General features: G+C 38.8%; 1 protein-coding gene across 1 annotated transcript in view; it reads left to right on the top strand.

The window, feature by feature from the left end:
• The window catches only part of LOC112112030 (vacuolar protein sorting-associated protein 41 homolog), a 141,657-nt gene that overhangs the window by 76,551 nt on the left and 45,806 nt on the right, over positions 1-19,300 (top strand). The window contains exons 9-12 of the mRNA XM_024207732.1: positions 1,809-1,955; positions 3,150-3,216; positions 11,151-11,248; positions 14,524-14,653. Of these exons, the coding sequence (XP_024063500.1) occupies positions 1,809-1,955; positions 3,150-3,216; positions 11,151-11,248; positions 14,524-14,653 (442 nt within the window). The remainder of the gene's footprint in view (positions 1-1,808; positions 1,956-3,149; positions 3,217-11,150; positions 11,249-14,523; positions 14,654-19,300) is intronic.

The raw sequence follows: 19,300 nt of genomic DNA, 5'->3' as shown, positions 1-19,300 counted from the left end.
TTAATTTATATATAATCAACAGGCATTGCCTGCCAAACCTGCTGCATGGATCTACTGGTAATATGCTTCTTCTGGACAACTCTACCGTTGGAGAATGCAGCTTCAATGGCTGCTTCGTCTTCCTGCATGGCCACTGCTGATGGTCCATTCTTTTCAGAGCCATTCAATTAAAATATTTATTCTATGAGAATCTGCTGGGAGTAGATATGACAGTTGAAGAGAGGTGTCTCTAGAGAGGACCACATAGGAACATGGAATACTAATAACATGCTGAATGCCATCTGTCAGAGACAAAAAAGTCACAGCCAGGCTTTTGCTTATGTTGAAAGTGAAATGATGCTTGCCCTCCAGAAAATTAATATATTTGACTCTTGACCCTTTGTTTTTCTCTTAGCCTTTTTAATTTCCAATGTATTCCTTATCCAGTGCAGTTAGTGTTCCGTACTGTTGAGTCCACTTTATAGAATGCCTTTTGTGTCCTCATAACTGTCTGTGTGTTACCATTTAGCTATGTTGGTCTTATTCTCCCCTGGTGTTCTTTTTGACATGTTGTGTACAAATCTTTTGGACCTCTGATATTCTGAAATAGCCACCAGGTTGAATCTATAGTTGTAAGCCCTGATTCTGGCATCAGACATGTTTGTTGTTTGTTAAACGTTCCCCTCTGTGCCTGAGCCACAGACAGCATGAGCTAGTTACAGGGCTTACAGTTAAGCAACACAGGGGTTATCTACTGGGAACCTCCAGAGCTAAGAGCATGAGCCTTTTCAGTTTGAGCTAAAAGACTAAGAGCTTGTCTACACAGTGCTTTAGTCTCCACCAGATGGGTGTAAATGTTAGTCTGCATTAGCATGTGGTGCGCTAACTGGTTCTCTTTCAAACAGTGCTATGTTAACACGTGCTAGGGAATTTTTAGTGCTCCTACAGCATGGCACAGCAAGATTTTGAAGGTGGGGCTGGTCTCAGAGATGCTGGAGCAGGGGATTGGCCGTCCTTTGTAGCATCATCATCTTCTCTGCCTGCAGATAAAGCCAAAGAGATCTCATTGGGAGAGGTAATGCTGCTTAAAACAGCATTAACCTCTGTGGAGTCTCCTCCTTGGCTGTTAGCGAACAGTTATGGAGAGGCTTAACCAATAGCACCTTTTACTTGTATCTGGTCATGCTCTCCCCAAAAATATCCTGACAAATCTGCAAACCTCACTACGCTCCTCCCTCTAGAATGGGTAATTGCTAGCAAACTTAATAAAAGAAACACTGCAGCTTTCTACTAGGTACGTTCTATTTCTTGTGGTGGTGGTGGTTTTTTTTTTTTTTTAATTTTGAGTTTAGTTTGCTTTAAAAAACATTGTCTTCTACTTCAGTGGTGCTGATGCCTCGCTGATGCTCCTCTTTTTCGTCTCCTGACTCCATCTGCACATCCAGCCCCTGCCTTCTCTCTGTTCCTTCCCACAATTTCACAAGATCCTTCTGCTCTGGAGCTTCTTCTGTCTCAGATGTTGCTATCTGCCTGCGTTTTCTCTTCCTCATTATTGTGTCTCTATATCCTATCCTATCACTTATTAAATGGGTTAAAATATGTCTCCCTTGCTTGTACCTCTTTAATTTCTCTTCTCTTCTCCTGGGTTATATTGGTCTTAATATTGAACACTTACATATTTCTGCTATACATTCTTTTGACACAGCTGCAACTTATGCCATAGACATGAATATTCTGTCATGTAATGCCGAACACCACAAAATGTTTTGAGATGCCGTTTGTAGGAGAGATGGCATAGTAAGTAAGACTGGATTGTATTTAACTTCCAGGGTGTGAAGATACTTGACATGATCTCCAAGCAAAGAATTACCAATGTGCCTCGTGATGATATAAGCCTTCGCCCAGATATGTATCCCTGCAGCCTTTGCTGGAAAGATAATTTAACACTGATTATTGGCTGGGGAACTTCAGTAAAGGTATAATTACCTGTCCTTGTAATAAATGCTTGCTGTTATCACAGACAGAGAAACAAAAGATTAGTTTTGAAAAGCAAAGACAATTGAAAAGGATGGAATTTGGTTTGACAACTGTGTGCAGAACTCCTGCTGCCATAGAAATATCATTGGGCTGACCCTCAGGAGGAGGAGTAATGACAGACACCCAGTGGCCAGACAGATTTCTCTGTACATACGGTGTGTATAATCCCCGGGGACATTTTTCTTTTCTGTGCCTTCAAGAGATTACCCCTTTTGAAAGCACCTAGAGAATTGTCGAATTCATTTATTTGTATTAGCATAAGCAGAAACAGCTTGTCATGAGGTGGGTTTTTTGTGACTGTTGAAATGGACACACAGTTTCCTTCAGCCATGGAAATGGAAAGGAATATTTTTCTTTCAATCCTGTTTTAGCAGGGAGCTGGCATTTTAAACACGCGCACTGGAGACATGTATGATTTGCTGAGACTCATACCTGATACGTTTGTTACAAGAATGTTAGATGCTTTCTAATAACAGACTGCTACATTAGTGCTCAGTGTTGGAAATTTAAAAATGGCTGGTATGAGCAAATGGTATGGAGTCGGATATAGTGAGATGGGAAACATCATTTAAAAAAATGCTTTTTTGTGACATTAAAATCTTGGAAGAGTTTTCTATACTATGAGGTTTAATTAAAAGTTTTGCATCTGTTTTTACATTTGCAAATTGTATCAGTTTCATAACATTCATACACTTAGACCAAGAGTGCTTTGTAAATCAGCTAAACAAATGTACAGGGCCTGGTTCTGCCATACTTACTCAGAGTGAGCAGTACTTTAGTTCCACTCAAAAGCTTGAGGGGTCACTCAATGGACGAAGGAGGTGACACAAAAACCGAGCCCATAGTTACTAATCTGTATGAACCACAGCAACCAGATTTTAAATTGAGTCATTTTTCCTTCCTCCTCCAACGTTTATTTGTGTGGCTATGGGTTACTGTAGCACTTTCCTGCAGTTCCATCAGTTTTTAATGGTCTCCTTCTAAATGATAATGGTAAATAGTAATTGCCCAGCTTACAACAATGCAAAGCCCAAGCTTTGTTGAAGCTCTAATAATGCACATGTCTCTAAGCGCTTCAGAATGCAACATAGTTTGAGATGAATAGCACTGAATAAAATGTCTTTGTTTTCTAGATATGTTCGGTAAAGGAACGGCATGCCAGTGAAATGCGAGACCTGCCCAGCCGCTATGTAGAAATAAGTATGACCCCACAAACTGTGTCTCTTTTTAAAAATAACAGAAAAGGTTTTCACAGATAAATTTCAATATTATGTAATTTTTGAAGGCTTGTTTTCTCATTTCAGAATGAATAACTGCAGTAGCAGTTAGGTTCTCCGTGGCTCATTTGGAGGTAGCAATTTGAAATAACACAAAGGCCTCCTTGTTTTTAATCTGTGAAGTTTACTTAACTCTGTCTTGGGAACGTTCAGAGTCCTGTAACCCCATTAGTCTGAAACTTTGTGTTGTGGCCCTCTTCTTAAAACAGAGATTGTTTGTGCCAGAGCTCCTAACTTCCCAATCCCACATCTTCTCAGGTAGCTGTGTGCTGCTTGATTACCTTGCTCACCACCTCCCCTCCATTTTCTGTCTCTTGGACGTAGTGTTGTGCAGCCTCTACTGCTCCAATGTCCTCAGGTTGCTTTGTAGTTTGCTTCTGCCTCCCTGGTTTTTGCTACCCTTTCAGTTCTGGTCATGGGTGTAACTTTGGTCGCCATTGAATATACATGGAAAAAAAACTTGACAAACAGATGCATGAAGCAGGGTACAAAGCAGGATGGAAGAAAAGGTTGGGGGAGTGGTTGTTTTGTTTAATTAAAAAATAAAAAGCCCCCAGAGTCCCTGGAAGATATTCCTATTCTGGACTGTGACTAGCAGGAAGCGTAACCTCTTGAAAGAGTGAAAGCTGTCACCCCATTGTGACAAAAACAACTCTGTGGATATGTGGAAGCAGTGCATGGACCACACTTTGAGAACCTCTGCTCTTACCTGGTTCTCTGTTATGAGGGCATGGGATTAGACAAAATTGGTTTCCAGACAAAATTGGTTTGCAGCCTGGCCCTGTTTGAAATCAATAGTAAAATTCCTATTGATTTCCATTGAGCAGGATTTCACTCTCTATTGTCTAACTTCAGGACACTGAACCAAGTGATTCCACAGGAAATAAATTTGTACTATTCATCTTGATAGTGATTTCAGGCAAATGTCATAATTTCATTTATTACTGTATTTAGCGTCTAGTACTGCTTGGGCTAGGTCCATAAGAAAAATTCTGAAAATTAACCAGGACGATCCTCAGACTCCATCTGCACATGCAAGAAGTCTGGATATGTTGAGAGGAAGGAATACCTGAAAATTAACTGACTTACAAGGATTACAAAATATGTTTATTGAGCACTGTTCTATTTTCCCTACAGAATCATCTGAATGGAGAACTATATAATTTGAGAGAACCATAAATAGAGGGAGAAGTTTAACCTTATGTTCCACTCTCAGATCATCTGCATCTTTTAGTACCCAAAAGCTTTTTGGGTTTCCCCTTTAGAAAATAATAAAATGGGATAGTTTATATAATAAATGATCAAAACCAGCTTTTAGTTTTTCAGGAGTGACTCTAATATATACACAGGTAGTTGCCCTTACTTGACTCTGTCTTCTGGAACTTCATTTATAAAAAAAAGTTAAGCTCTTATTGAATTGCCTAGACACATGTCTGAAGGCTAGAGATTTTTGTGGAGGGAACTTCTTGATCTTACCTCTTTCAGCACAGTGTCTTCAGTGTATATTTGAGGATCAGTGTTTTATCTCACTTACCTGTTAAGAATCTGCTTGAGATTTTCCTTTCTGGTTTCAGGTCACAGCACTGAGACAGCTCTGCTGAATGCTCTGAACAGCACTCTTAAAATATGGGCATAAGGTTGGGGAGCATCATTTGTTCAAGTCTCAATAGAGATTACAATAGCTTTTGATACCTTTTAGAAGATCTTTCTAAAGAACCTTGTATCATACAGTGGCATCAGTTTCAGTTTTATTGTAGTTTAAACTTTACTTTGAAGAATTAGATAATGAGATCTGATAAGCTCAGTGGACAGCACAACAACCAGTTTGGTTTTTGACAGAAAACATTAGTATGTCAAGTAAGATACTGTACTCTTACTGTAGGTGCATTTAATGCACAGAACTTAAAGCAAATGAAATTCAGTGAGCAAGAAACTACCATCAGTGGTTGAATGACAAGTTTCGTCATAACATCTGGGCATCTTACTTTGTAAAAAATCAAACAAATAACCAAACACAATAACTGTTGTCATGTTGAGGCTTCCCCTGCCCCTTCGCCCCCCCCCCCCCCCCCCCCCCCCCCCCCCCGCCCAAACTTCACATGATGAATGAATCCCAGAGGTGGACTATGAAGCATCACACTTGGATCTTTGCTCTTCAAGATACTTATAGGACTGATAACAGTTCCTCCTTGAAGGTTAAGAGTGCTCAGATTTGCACCACTCTAGAGTCATGTTCCTAGTGCATCAGAAGTTCATGTGTTTGTAACAGTACAGACTATATTGGCATCAAGAGAGTGTAAACATTTTACAGTGGCTTACGGCTTGTTGTATAGGAAACTGAACAACTCCTGCTCCTTAAATTTTACGTTGGAAAGCAAAGATGCCAAGTATTATAAAGCAAGTTCTCTCTCGTCATCTCATTCTGTGATGGTTTGTTTCCTGATGGTAGTACAGTCAGGAAATAAAGGTGGCATCTATCTTGCTTCTAAACCAGGCTGTCCCATACCATGAGAGAAAAATGATACTAAACTGTTCTAACTGTACTTCTCCTTTTAAAATACTGATGCCTTGTTTATGCCTAAGAGAAATCAAATCAAACATCTGGACAGGTTTCAGATCTTAAGGCATATGTTACAGCAGTAACTTGGTATCTTTCAGTCTAGTAGCAATGATGTTGTAATAATTTTACCTTTTTTGTCTTTTATATGCTACAATTCACTGCTTGCATGGTTCTTAGATAAACTCCACAAATGTTGCTGCTTGGGTAACAGTTTGTTAGATGAGCTGATTGTATCAGTTCAGCTCTGTCAGCTACCACAGTGAAGTACCATATTGATTAGAAAGTATTGGTTTTGAATTACAAGCTTAACTTGGACTAAAGACCATTGTGATCTTTTAAAAGAGTTTTTGATCTCTGTGCTTACTCCGTCTGATTTCAGAGTTCTTGCTGTTTGTTATACTGTACTAAGCCATTCCTGTTGTAGTTTGCTTCTGCATTACTTTTTTTATTAAAAAAAACTTTAACACTCATTTAGATTTTTAGCATATACATAAAAACATAGATTGATCTGCATGCTAAGTCTGCAGTTCAGGAAAGAACTTAAGCACTAGTTTAATTCCTCTAAATATGCATAAAGTTGAGCATGTGCTTATGCAATGACCTGAATAGGGATCCTTTCCTCAGCGAAGACCTAAAAAGCAATATAAGATGCTTATTCTAAAGGGTAGGAAATAATTAATATTTTCCACTTACATAATGCCTTTCACCAAAGATCACACAATATATCACAAACATTAAGTAATCCTCTCGGAACCCACATGAGGTAGGTAAGGATTGTTCTTGTTATACAGAGGAGTAAACTGAGGCACAAAGGGATAAGCAACTTGTTCAGTGTCATTCAGTGGTATTTGAGAGTAAAATGTAAGATGAAATCGTGTCCCCCTTAAAGTCAGTGGCAAAGCTCCTAAAGACTTCATGGTGGCCAGAATTTCACCCCAGGTGACTTATTCCAAGTCCAAGTTCTAACCAATCTATAACACCTCCGGACACTCGTTCTTTCCAAGTAAGGTAGACATCTAACTGGTGTAAAATTGCATGTATAGCGGATGTGCTCCCCAGCACACCTTTGTGTCCTGAGGAATGGTCTCAGAACTACGGATCAATCCATACATGTTTCCTAGTGAAATTGTTACTGGTGAATTTCAGCCACTGGATAGTCAGATTTTGGATTTTAATTGAAGTGGACATCATGACAACCAATTTGGGTTTTGGACGAAGATGCTGAATATTTCAGTTTGGCTCATAAAGAGAGATACTCTACTCTAGCGTTGTAAGAACTTTAAAAAAAAAAAATCTTATTAGCGACCACACTGAGCAGAAAATTGTCACCAGTGGTTAAATGCCAACTTCTTTGTATATTTATTTATGTACACATTTCATCAGAGTCCCCTGAACATCTTAAGCCATAAAAATAAATAAATAAACAAAACACCATACTACCCATAATAAACCCACATTGACTAATACTGCTATTACCCCTTTTTAGCCTCACATGATGACAAAAACGGCTATATTAATAATTAGCAAAATCCCTGATGAAATAAGTGAGGCTAATACTGTGATCTAAAGGCTGCCATATTCCTCCCCTGTTGGTTGCTGAAGTTGCCCATATTTTTCCATTCAATGGACTTTTGTGAAGGAAAGCTCACCGTTGAGACTATCAATATTTTTAGCTGTTAAAATTCTGTTAATCTGTCGGCAAAAGATGACAAGGATTCAATGTGATTTCCTTGAGGACTATAGGTAGAGCCCTACCAAATTCATGGTGATGGGATTTTTAAAAAGCCATAAATTGCATTATTTTAGCTATTTAAATCTGAAATGTCACATTCTTGTAATTGTAGGAGTTGGGGGGGGGGGGTCGCATGGTTATTATAGGTGAGGTGCAGTACTGCTACCCGTACTTCAGAGCTGGGCAGCTGTAGAGCAGCAGTTGCTGGCCGGGAGCCCAGCTCTGAAGGCAGAACTGCCACCAGCAGCAGCGCAGAAGTAACGATGGCATGGTATGGTATTGCCACCCTTACTTCTACACTGTTGCCTGCGGAGCTGGGCCCTCAGTCAGCAGCCGCCAGTCTCCAGCCACCCAGCTCTGAAGGCAGCAGCGCAAAAGTAAGGGTGGTGTGGTATGATATTGCCACCCTTCTGCACTACTGCTGGCGGGTTGCTGCCTTCAGAGCTGGGCGCCCGGCTAACAGCTGCTGCTCTCCAGCCACAGAAACCACCTTTTGAGACCACCTTCTCTCCCATCCTACCCATGTGGTGGTTGTGAGCCATGGAACCAGTTTGTAACCCTCCTTGAGGTTGTGAGCTCCAGGTGGAAAACCCATCTTGTGTATCCTGTGCAAAATCTTATAGTGATGCAAAGTCCGGGGTACACACAGGAGCTGACATTTGGTATCAGTTATATCCTATAAAGTGCTCCTCCTTTAGAAACTCAAGTAACATAATGTTTTATTAGAATGTCATTTGAATGCATTCTCAGTCAGTAGATAGTCACTTTATTGCTCACATAGGACATGATGTAATTTCAGGAGAAGAATTACAGTGAACTGTAGAGGCACACTGCTGCCTTTGAATACAAATATAGGATTCTCATGTGGACTATTTCATTGTACTTCCACGAAAAGGCAGAGTTCCCGTTGAGCCCTTGCTTTCTGATGCATGGCCTCTCATGTACTATTAAAAAAAAGTTTCATTTCCTTCCTAATTTTGAATCACAATTGACATCTTTTAACCTAGAAATGTCTGGTAGTTTCTTCTATTCAGGTTCCCTACTGGCTGGAAATGCTTCCATCCTTGAAATATTATCACTTTACAAAAATAATACAAAGAAATTAGCTAACCTTTAGGTGGGTAATGGAAGAAAGAGAGCTTACTGTAAATAATGGAATACTTAATGTCTGGGAAGGTTCTTAGAAATGGGTCTTTCCAATCACAAACACTAATGTTACAAAATCACATAAATATTTATTTTACTTAATGCTAATATTTAAAGATTTTAGGCACAAGTAGCTTAGGGGTAGGGCTACTTTTGAGTAATATTTTTTTTTGTGACAGACTAACATAGAGCAGGACTGATCTGAATCAGTGTATCTTGCATCTTGGTTCCTGTACGCCTTAATCGTAAATGTGTTTTACTTGGATGTGGTCTCATAATGCATATGGATGCTAGTTTTGGTTTAAGAGTTTCACGATCCTGTTCAAATTAATAACAATTCTTGAATAGCTATTCATTGGGTGGTTCTCTTTCTCTCGTAACAAACTACCTGTAACCATTAGGTTAATTTGGCTCACTACTTATCTTGTGTTCTGTATGGCTATAATGTTTGTAATCTGTTCAATAAAAGCCTTTTGATTAGCTGTATCAAAGCCTTTTATCAGATAAACAAGAAGCATTTGTACTAGATGTTCTTTGTTCAAGGCCGTAGCAAGAGAACTATAGCATTGTATTTCAACAAGGTCTCTTGAGGAGGATGAGCTATAGAGAAGCTGAACTTGAAACCAGAAAAATGAAACTCTGAGAACAAAACTTACTGCAACATTCTTGCCCAACAGCTGTTTTGGTTTATCCCATCTTCACCACTGGGTGGACAAATAGGGTAAAATTTTCAAAAGTGCCTAATTGACTTAGGGACTGTAGTCCTGTTTGAAAGTCAATGGAATTTAGAAAGAAAATGGGTAAAACATTCTAAATAATCTAAAGATGTCACTAAGTGCCATGTTCTTACCGCAAATTGAATCCTCAGTCTTTTTTAAATGTCTCAGAGCAGTAGACATCTTTTTTAGCCTCCATTTGATAAGTTGTCAATAAATATTCCTCTGTCCTCCTCGTAACCAATGTATTTCGTTTTGTCCATTTTATTTTGTCGTCTTCAAGTTCTCACTCTCTGCTTTGAGTATTCCTTTCAGTCGTTAAATGCTAAATTGAATGTCAGGAGCAAGATATATTACGTAGATAATGTTTCTGACATCAGCTGTTCTAAAATCAGCACTCAAAACGTGATATATTCCGAGCAGCATTGTCAATCTTGCAGGACAGAACAAAATAATTGCATAAAGGATTAAAAATGTCAGCATATTCTACCCAGGGATATTGTTGTTTGAATGTTTAACCTTATGTGATGCATTCATCCCACAATGATGTCACAGGGTCTGTGTTAATTTTTTTTATATATCTATATTTGCTTATTCCTTTAGAGACAAATGTTACATTTAACTCTTATTTCATAGCAGTTTTTCTTACTTAATGGATGATTATTTCCCCTCTTTCCTCCCCATTTCTTTTATGATCCTTTCTTTTATTTTATCACTCAAGATTACAGTGCATTTCCTTCTTGTTCTAATTAAATTAGTGGTAACTAATGGTAACACATTCATTATCTATGCTCAGATTCTTCTAAAATGGAAATGAAAATCACTGTGCCCTGGATCTACATCTAGGGTTATACAAAATGCATCTTTCTAGTCCAAATGCAATCACTTGCAGATCTTCTTCTCTGTGTATATTTATGTCAACCATGTGGTGGTCAAGGATCAAAGAGAGAAAAAGCAGCAATATGCTCCCTAATGTTAAATGTTACAAATGTAAACCTCATTTCAGGTGAGGTAAATGTTGTTGTGGTTCACTGTATACTGAAACAAAACTTTAAAAAAAAATAAACATTCAACTGTCTTTTGAAACCCTATCCCCCAGCACAATTATAGTCAGCATTCAAATCCCCTGGGTTCAAAAGTGATCTTGGAAATTCATGTTCAGTTTTACAAATCAGGCCAAAAAAGTAAATATCAGCTAACATTTTTTTAAAATCTTGATTCTGCTTATAAAAATCACATTGAAGCTTAAGCTGATGATAAAATAATAATCTTAGGATTCTCATATATCACACCGATAGCTTTAGGGGGCACCACTAAGTGAGTTTCCACAATTTAATGACCATAGGAAAATGCTCTTACTACTTTGTGTAAACTGCACTAACTCTGCCTCTAGCTCTGCGTCCTATTGTGTTATGCGATCAGCTACTGAAAATCCACATGACCCCTCTTATTTCATTGATAGCATGTGATGGAGCCCAAGATGTTTCTTTTCCTAACCCTTAATTTAGTTTCATTTGCAAGTTGCAATCTTCTGTCACCCAGTGAGTCTAACAAGGGATACTGTTGGCTTGTTGTATACCTTGGGCCTAATTTATTTGAGATGCTGAGCATGCACAGCTGGCCATCTCTGAAAATCAGATCCATGTTTTTATTGGAGAGTGGCTCATGCTCTTCTATAAATCTGTGTCTTTCCTGTGTTGCAGTTTTCCAGTTCGATACTGAATTCTACATCAGTGGACTTGCACCTCTCTGCGACCAGCTTGTTGTACTTTCATACGTAAAGGAGGTTTCTGAGAAAACGGTAATTACTTTGGTGTTAGAGTTGCACAGCAGCGCAAAACCTCCTCAGGTTTAAATTAGACACAATGATTATCTGTGAAATGATTCTTCATTAACTTAGTCTGTAGTAAACAATGGATACGATTTCCTTGACCTATAAAATAAGATTTACAGAGGTTATGTTGAAGACTAGTGTATTTACCTTTTAGAGGCCCTGCTATCTGGTCTCCTTTGTTCCTTGGGGGGAACAAAGAAAGCCTCTCTCTCAATCTTTTCTGGTGTTTGTGTATGAGAAGGAATGAAGGATACAGCCAGCTGAAAGGAGGGGCAACTTGCTGACACTGCATTTGCAGGAATGAGAGAGTGAAGTTGATCAGCTCTAACAATAGAAGTCAGTGTGGTTGGGGCAGTGGAAATTACTGGGAGAGCAGCTGATTGTTTCCTTCGCCTCTGAGACATCTGTTTTGTGCACTGTATGTTTTTGTAAATATATAGCACTTGGAATTAACATCACTACCAGGAGGGAAACAACCATGCCTGCCTCATATATTTGTTTCAGAATACACAGTAAAAAGTGGGGAAAGGAAAGCCCCTGAAGCCCCAATATAAGAGTGGCAGATGTTCTTGATCATCTCTTTGATAGTGTGCCTGCGTTAGACAGTCATCGCTATAGTAACCTTAAGCAACTTGTTGCTAGGCAATGAAATGCTGTAGGCTCAAACTAATGCTCAAATCTATTGAAATCAATAGGGTTAGCTTCTAGCACTATTGCAGGATGTCAGATTATTTTTTATTTATTTATTTTAAGCCCCCCCCCCCCCCAAAAAAAGGCCACAGCAGCTTCTCCCAAGAGAGCTAGTACAGTAATTCCTCTGGGGTGTGTGTGTGTGTGTATGTGAGAGAGAGAGAGAGAGAAAGCAAGGTAACAAATGAAAAGGGAAATGGGAGGGTGAAATGCTAGTAAACAAGGAAATTGGAAGTCGTTGTTAATGAAAAAGTAGTATTGGAAAAGAGCTGGGATAAAGCAAGAAGTAAATGGGAAAGGTGAAAGACATTCTGACTGCTTCAGGGAACAAGGAGGGAAAGAGAATTTCCAGTCAAGCAATAGTAGATCATAGCAGAGAGAGATCTTTAATGTATTTGCATTTGTTTTGTGGTTTTTTCGAAACACGAATGCAGAGCCTCTGAAAGATGCCAAGCTGATCAAACTGAACCCCTCTAATTGTCCAAAGCAAACATACAGAGGGTGAGCAGATGCTGTGAAGGGTTCCTCTTCCTGTCCTGCCTATATACCTCTGCTGTGACCTGGAGAGGGCCATGTCTTTAAGGGGGGATAGAGTAGTTCAGTCTCAGGTACCTAATAGTTAGATCTCTCTGCTGTGATTGCCAGCAAGGGTGACAGTTACCATCCGTGATGATCTCTGTGTTGTAGAATTCTGTTGTGAACTAATGAGCCCACCAACTCATTTCATGACTGGCAAATAACTTTCAGTCATTCCAAACTGGGACTAGATTTGAACCAATGACTTAAGCTGACCACTTCTTAGCCCTGGTCTACACTACAAACTTACGTCGGTATAAACATGTTGCTCAGGGGTGTAGAAGAACCACATGCTGATCGAACCGCTGGTGTAGACAGTTCTGCCTCAGCAGGAGGGCTTCTCCCATCAACATTGCTGCCACCTTTCGTGGATGTGGAGTACCTACGTTGATGGGAGAGCGTAGGTAGCATCTTCACTAAGTACTCCATTATTTATTGTTTGATTCATAACCAGGTTTTTTTTTTTGTTTTTTTTTTTTTTAATGTGGCAGTGCTGGGGCCTTGGCATAATTAAAAATGCAAGGCTGTAAAGCCAGCAGTTTCCCCTGACCCCAAAATCCGAGAATAACCAACCACAGGTGAAAGTCCAATCCCAACTTTATGCCACTTCACCTAAAGATACCCACAGCAGACTCCCTATGTTCCCATTACTGGAGCTCGTCAGTGTATCAAGAATTCTAGATTACTTTCAGATTAATATGCTCCTACTTTGACTGGACGCTTAAAGGATAAATTTAGACTGAAATCCACCCTGATTCAAAAAAAACCTGGGGCTGGCAGTAGTATACAGTTAAGCCCAGAATCAGGTTGCTGCAACCTGCTCCTTTGTGGGGCTGTGCTCTGCAGGGATTGGACACAGCCGAAGATCTAGCCCGCTAATTTATTTATTTTTAACTGAAAACTCAGATTCTCGAAATCCATTGGTTGATAAATATACTAGGTGACAATCATTGTGATGCCGTTAGAAATATTAGTAGTGCTGTTAAATCACTAATTTATACATTAGTAACTTTTGCTATCATCTAGAAGTAAGCTACTTTTCAAATCTCAAAAATCAGGAATTTTATTTGCTAGACAGGACCAAACATAAGGTTGGATGCACCCCCACAAAAAAGTGGTAGAGCCCATTTAAAAATCTGTTTAATCAGTCTGAGGTAACTGATTTAATTCTGAATTCTTAGAAAATTAATTCCATACTATAATTGCTGTGTGTTTGGTTAAGGTACAGTATATTATTCATACATACCAAACAATTTTTAATCTTTGATGTAAGTGCAAATCTCAGTGTGTCCTTAACTGTGGAATCACTAATGTGCAATTATGTAGCTAACAGAATGCAAAATTCGAATTGTGTAGTCATTTGTGACGTGTATTTTGCTCTGTGTTGGTTACATAACTTAAGGGAAAACCAAAGAAAGAATAGGAACATTACCATGTGATTTATGTTCCAAAACTAATCAACAGCTCACAAATTATGAACTGCAAAATTTACAATTGAACACACAATTTGATGTTCATATCTGGTGAATATTTGAGCTAAAATCACTTTTCACGAAGCTCTGTTTGCAAAAAGTGAACATGAAAGGATAGTGAGTCATGGCTAAATTGAAATTTGCTTTCAAATTTGAATGCATATTTGTGGAAAGCTTTTTCCCCTCCCCTCTTCTCCATTCACATTGTAGAAAATTTACTCCACTCTCCTCAAATGGTGACATAATTGTATAAATTCACTAAACACAGTGAAGGAAGATTTCAGCTGTTTGTTTCTTCTGGTGATAACCACATTATAGCTACAGAGAACTGGGAAGTTAAGTCTGATACTGACAATTTGGGCATGTCTATTGTCAACAATGGGTATCCTTCTGGAAAACTCTGTGGCAGAAGTTTGTATTTAAATCTTGTTCTCAAGTGACCATCGGTTGATATAAAGAAGACAAATTGCATAACACACATTTTTGTGGTTGAATTTTTCCCAGGAAATGGAATATTGTGCAAGACCTAGACTGGATATTATTCAACCCTTACCTGAGTCTTGTGAGGAGATCTCCTCTGATGCTCTGACTGTTAGAGGATTCCAAGAAAACGAATGTAGAGATTATCATTTAGGTGAGACGTTTCAATGACTCTTGTTAGTTTTTTGTTTTGTTTTTTATTTTTGGTAACAATATCCTTGCCTAATTAGTCTTGTAGAAGTCAGACCATTAAATTGCTATCCTATCCTCTAGTGCCTCTGTCAATATCTATCTATGGCAATTTGTTCTGTGTACTGCACAAACATGACTTAATGCAATGTTAAGGTTGCTAAGTTAAAATTACAAAATGTCAAGATATTAAAAAATTAAAGTTCCAACATAATATTCCCTGGGCTGTGTTGCATTGGTTGGATATCCTGTTGGTATTATATGCTGAGAATATTTAATTGCATAGATTACATATATTAAGTTATATATTTAACCACAAAATAATGCCATCTGTACCAATGCTGCCAATGAGGTTTGTCCACAACATCTGGGTTAACCTCTATTAACTAATTTTGTCAAATAATTGTTTTCTTCGTTTGTACAGAACCTAGCACAATGGACTCCTGGTCCATGACTGGGACTTCTATTCTGTGCTGGATATGCGATGCCATCAATGAAGAATTAAAGGGAGGGTAGCATAATTAATGCTGGTCAACAGGCTTAATAGAAAAATAGGACTAGTCATACAACTTGATATAGTTTATTGATGAGATTACACGTTTGGCTGATTAATGGGATTACACATTTGGCTGATTAATGGTAACTGCACTAAATTTTACTTAAAAATTACTTAAATTTTTGTAAGGCATTTGACTTAGCCAGAGAATGCCTTGTGGTACTATCCGAGGTACTTCTATGGCCCCCATTACCATAGAATCTATGTCCCTCGCGATCTTTAATGTATTGAACCTCCAGGGTGGATTGGTTTAAATCAAAGCAATTTAAATCACCTATTTTAATCACGATTTAGATCAGCAAGCAGGAAACCTTGATTTAAATCATTGATCTTAATTGTGTTTTACATTGGTACTTTTTATTTTCCTAAAGAAAGGTTGATTCCAATTAATTGGTAACTATTAAAACATGTAGATTTGCAACTAAATATAGTCTTTACCCTAAATTTGGTATTTCTTCCTGCTAACCAGGAGAATACACTATATGTATGCAGATTTATATAGCTTAATTTACCTTTATTCAGATTATAATTTTTTTATTATGTTAGAAAATGGTGACTGATGAGTCAAGCTCTGTGTGGAAGGAAATTAAAATTCAATTAAAATACACTAAAGCAGCTTTTTAGTTTTTTATTAAATAAAACTACCTTAAGTGCTGGATACGTAAGAAAAACAAAGCTTATCAAAGCATATTAAACATGTTTTGCATTTAAAGCTAACTGACTTACTTAAACAGAGGAAGTATTGTCTGTAGTAAATTAATTGAACTGATAGTTTCTGATCACCATATTCTTCCGGATTTTAGAAATAGTAGATCTTACCCTCTTGCACCTATATTTTTTCCATAGAGATTGGAAGAGGAAAACAAGCTTTTCTGCTTTTTCAGCTCCCAATTGGTTCCTTAGCTTTGAATGAACTAGTCATTAAACTGAACTAGTTGAATAAATTGAAATAAAGAAAATGTTGTCTGTGCACCTGTAGAAGGCGCTACTGTTGTCAAAAGCTTGTTTAGCACTTCAACAAACTCTTCTTCCAGGTGCTTAGCCAGTGATTTCTACAAGTTCAGTGGTGTGGCTTTTTTAAAAACTTGGTGGCAAGCATGTACAGCTTAATATTTTTTTTATTTAATTTAAACAATGTAAATTATTTTAGTAGATTATAATAAGTTTAGGACTTAATGTAGATTCCTCTTTGAGTGATTGCACATGTCCATTCTATTTCACGTGTATGTGTGCCCAGTGCACCAAAGCCAGAGAAGATATTTTTCCCGTAGCAGATCCATCAGGGCAGTGCATTTGCCTTTACCACCTGGTACAATTGATCAATGTAATAAAGGACCCCCTCATTTCCGTCAGTGGTTGGTAGTTTGAGCACGTGGACTTGTTTACTGAAGTCTTTCCCCACTGTCATTGGTCCAACTCTTTCTTGTCCTGTCCAGCCCAGCCCAGTTGTAAGCCTAGTATGTTATTCTCAGTACTGGCATCATCTGGCAGACTTTTTCAGTCTCTAGCACAGAGTGGCACAGCACCACTGTGGCTGTCCGAGTACTCTGGATATGACTTGGAGTCCAAGGTTACCTCGTATGCACCACCTTTCCGTGACAGGAAGCCGCATCAGTCACCGCCACCATCAGGAAGAGCTTAGTACCTATCTGACTGGAAGATGTTCCAGAGACCAAGACCCATGGAACAGTTATGGCTGGGGTCCTATGCCACCCGACTGACTTTTTTGGAATCCCTCCCATTTCAAAATCTTCCACTGTTCCTCCTGCTGCAAAGTCGCCTAGCAGGTCCTGAGCCATTATGAAGACAATCAGGCTCCTATCTCCACATTCCTCCCACCGACAGAGAGCAGATCAGTGTTCTCTAACCTTATAACCATTAGACCCTTAAAGGGTTTGGTCAGGCTTTACATCTCTAATAGCAGATCCCACAACTCTCTTGGACTTCAGTTTGGTACTGGCAATGCTAATAGGTCTGCCTTTTGAGCCAATGGGCATCACTTCTTTGTTACATCTGTCTATGAAGGTAGCATTCTTTGTGGCCATTACCTCCATGAGGAAGGTGACAGAGTTATGTGCCCTGGTTGCTGACCCTCCATACATGGTTTTTTTGTAGGGACAAAATATATTTATGTCCTCATTCAAAGTCCCTCACTAAGTAGTCTGGAAGTTCCTCTTTAATCAAGCCGTATACTTACCATCCTTTTTTCTTAAGCCATGTTCTCATAAGAATGAAGAGAGGCTTCATACCTTGGATATCAGAAGGACATTTAATGTTTTACTTGAACAGAACTAGATCTTTTAGAAGGTCTAACCAGCTGTTTATTTCAGTTATAGAGGGGATGGAAGGCCTCCCAGTTTCTATGCAGAGGATATAATGGTGGATTTCATTCTGCATAAGTCTATGCTATGACATGGCCATAGTACCTCCACCACGCAGGTTTGTAGCTCACTCCACAGGATCCCTAACAGCTTCTGCAGCTTTTCTGGCTCGGGTACCTCTAAGAAACATTTGTAAAGCTGCAACTTGGTCATCAGTGCATACTTTTACAAAGCACTATGCTTTCCAGAAACTATGTCAAATTTGGTTGAGTGGTTCTTCAGTTGTTCAGCTAGACTCCCAAACCTTCCTCTAGTCTGAACTGCTTGTGAGTCACCTGAGGTGTAATGGACACGTGCAATCACTCGAAGAAAAAACAGTTGCTAACCTGTTGTGTAACTGTTCTTTGAGATATTTTGCACATGTCCATTCCTCAGCCCACCCTCCTTCCCTGCTATGTAGGAGTCTATCTAGTCAAAAGGAACTGAGAGGGGTCAGGGGCAGCTCTGTTCTTTATACCATCAGTTAGCAATGTGAATACGTGAAGGTGCATGCACTGCCTGGACTAAGTTAAAAACAACTCTGGTTCTGGTGCACTGTGCCCACGCGCACCTGAAGGGCAGTGGACACGTGCAATGCATCTCAAAGAACAATAGTTACAGAACAGGATAGTAATCATTTTAAATTTAATTTTAAATAAGTTTATTTAAAAATTGCATTTAATTTAAATAAAAATATTATTTAAATTCCATTTTTGAAAACATAGATTTTTATCCATCGTGTTATCTGCATGTCACCTTTGTGAGGTAGGGAAGTACTGTTATCCCCATATTACATATGGGGAACTGAGACACTAAGGGCCAGCTATTTAAAGGTATTCAGGCATCTAAATGCACCTAATTTCAATGGGAGTTAGATGGCTAGACATTTCTGAAAATCCTACAGAGAGCCGATCTGTATCTATAGGCACCTAAATAACTTTAAAAATCTCATCCTAAGTGACTGCTCAGGGTCATATATGAGAACTGTGGTGGAGTAGGGAATTGAACCTGGGTCTCCCAAGATTTAGCCCAGTGGTTAGGGTGCTATTCTATCCTCTTCTGATTAAAAGAATTAGCACTGTACAAAATGCCGCATACGTTAAGGGAATTAAAAACTGACAGATCTCAAAAAAGTAATTATTGATGTGGAATCCTCATCCAGTTGGGTTGTTTATCATGAGATTCTGTTGTCATGTGTTCTTGGCCCAGTGCTAATCAATATCTTTTTTATCAGTGATCCAGAAGAAAAAATATTATCTTTACTGGTAATGTTTGAAGATGACACACAGATTGGTGGCATGGTAAATAATAAAGACAAGTAGATTATACTGAATGATCTGGATCACTTGTGCTCATTTAAATGTGTGTTTTAAGGCCAAATTCACAACAGGCATCTAGGGAAAAAGAACATAGGCCTCGTCTCCAGGATAAAGGATATCTCCTAGAAAGCAGCGCCCCTGAGGCTGTGGGGGTCATGATGGGTAACCAGCTGAACGTGAACTCTCAGTGTGATGTTGTGGCTAAGAGGACTAAAAGTGATCCTTGGAGAATATAGAGTAGGAGTAGGGAGGTAGCATTACTTGATATATGGCAAAATAAGCCCATTCCTGGAATACTGTGCTCAGTTCTAGTGTCCGCACTTTAAAAAGGATATTTATAAATTGGCAGGGGTTCAGAAAAAGAGCTACAAGGACTA

This window comes from Terrapene carolina, unplaced genomic scaffold, assembly GCF_002925995.2.
Source record: "Terrapene carolina triunguis isolate 2854851 unplaced genomic scaffold, T_m_triunguis-2.0 Scaffold179, whole genome shotgun sequence".
Classification (NCBI taxonomy): Eukaryota; Metazoa; Chordata; order Testudines; family Emydidae; genus Terrapene; species Terrapene triunguis.
Note: the sequence above shows the minus strand (reverse complement) of the source record. Positions and strands in the feature narration are given on the sequence as shown.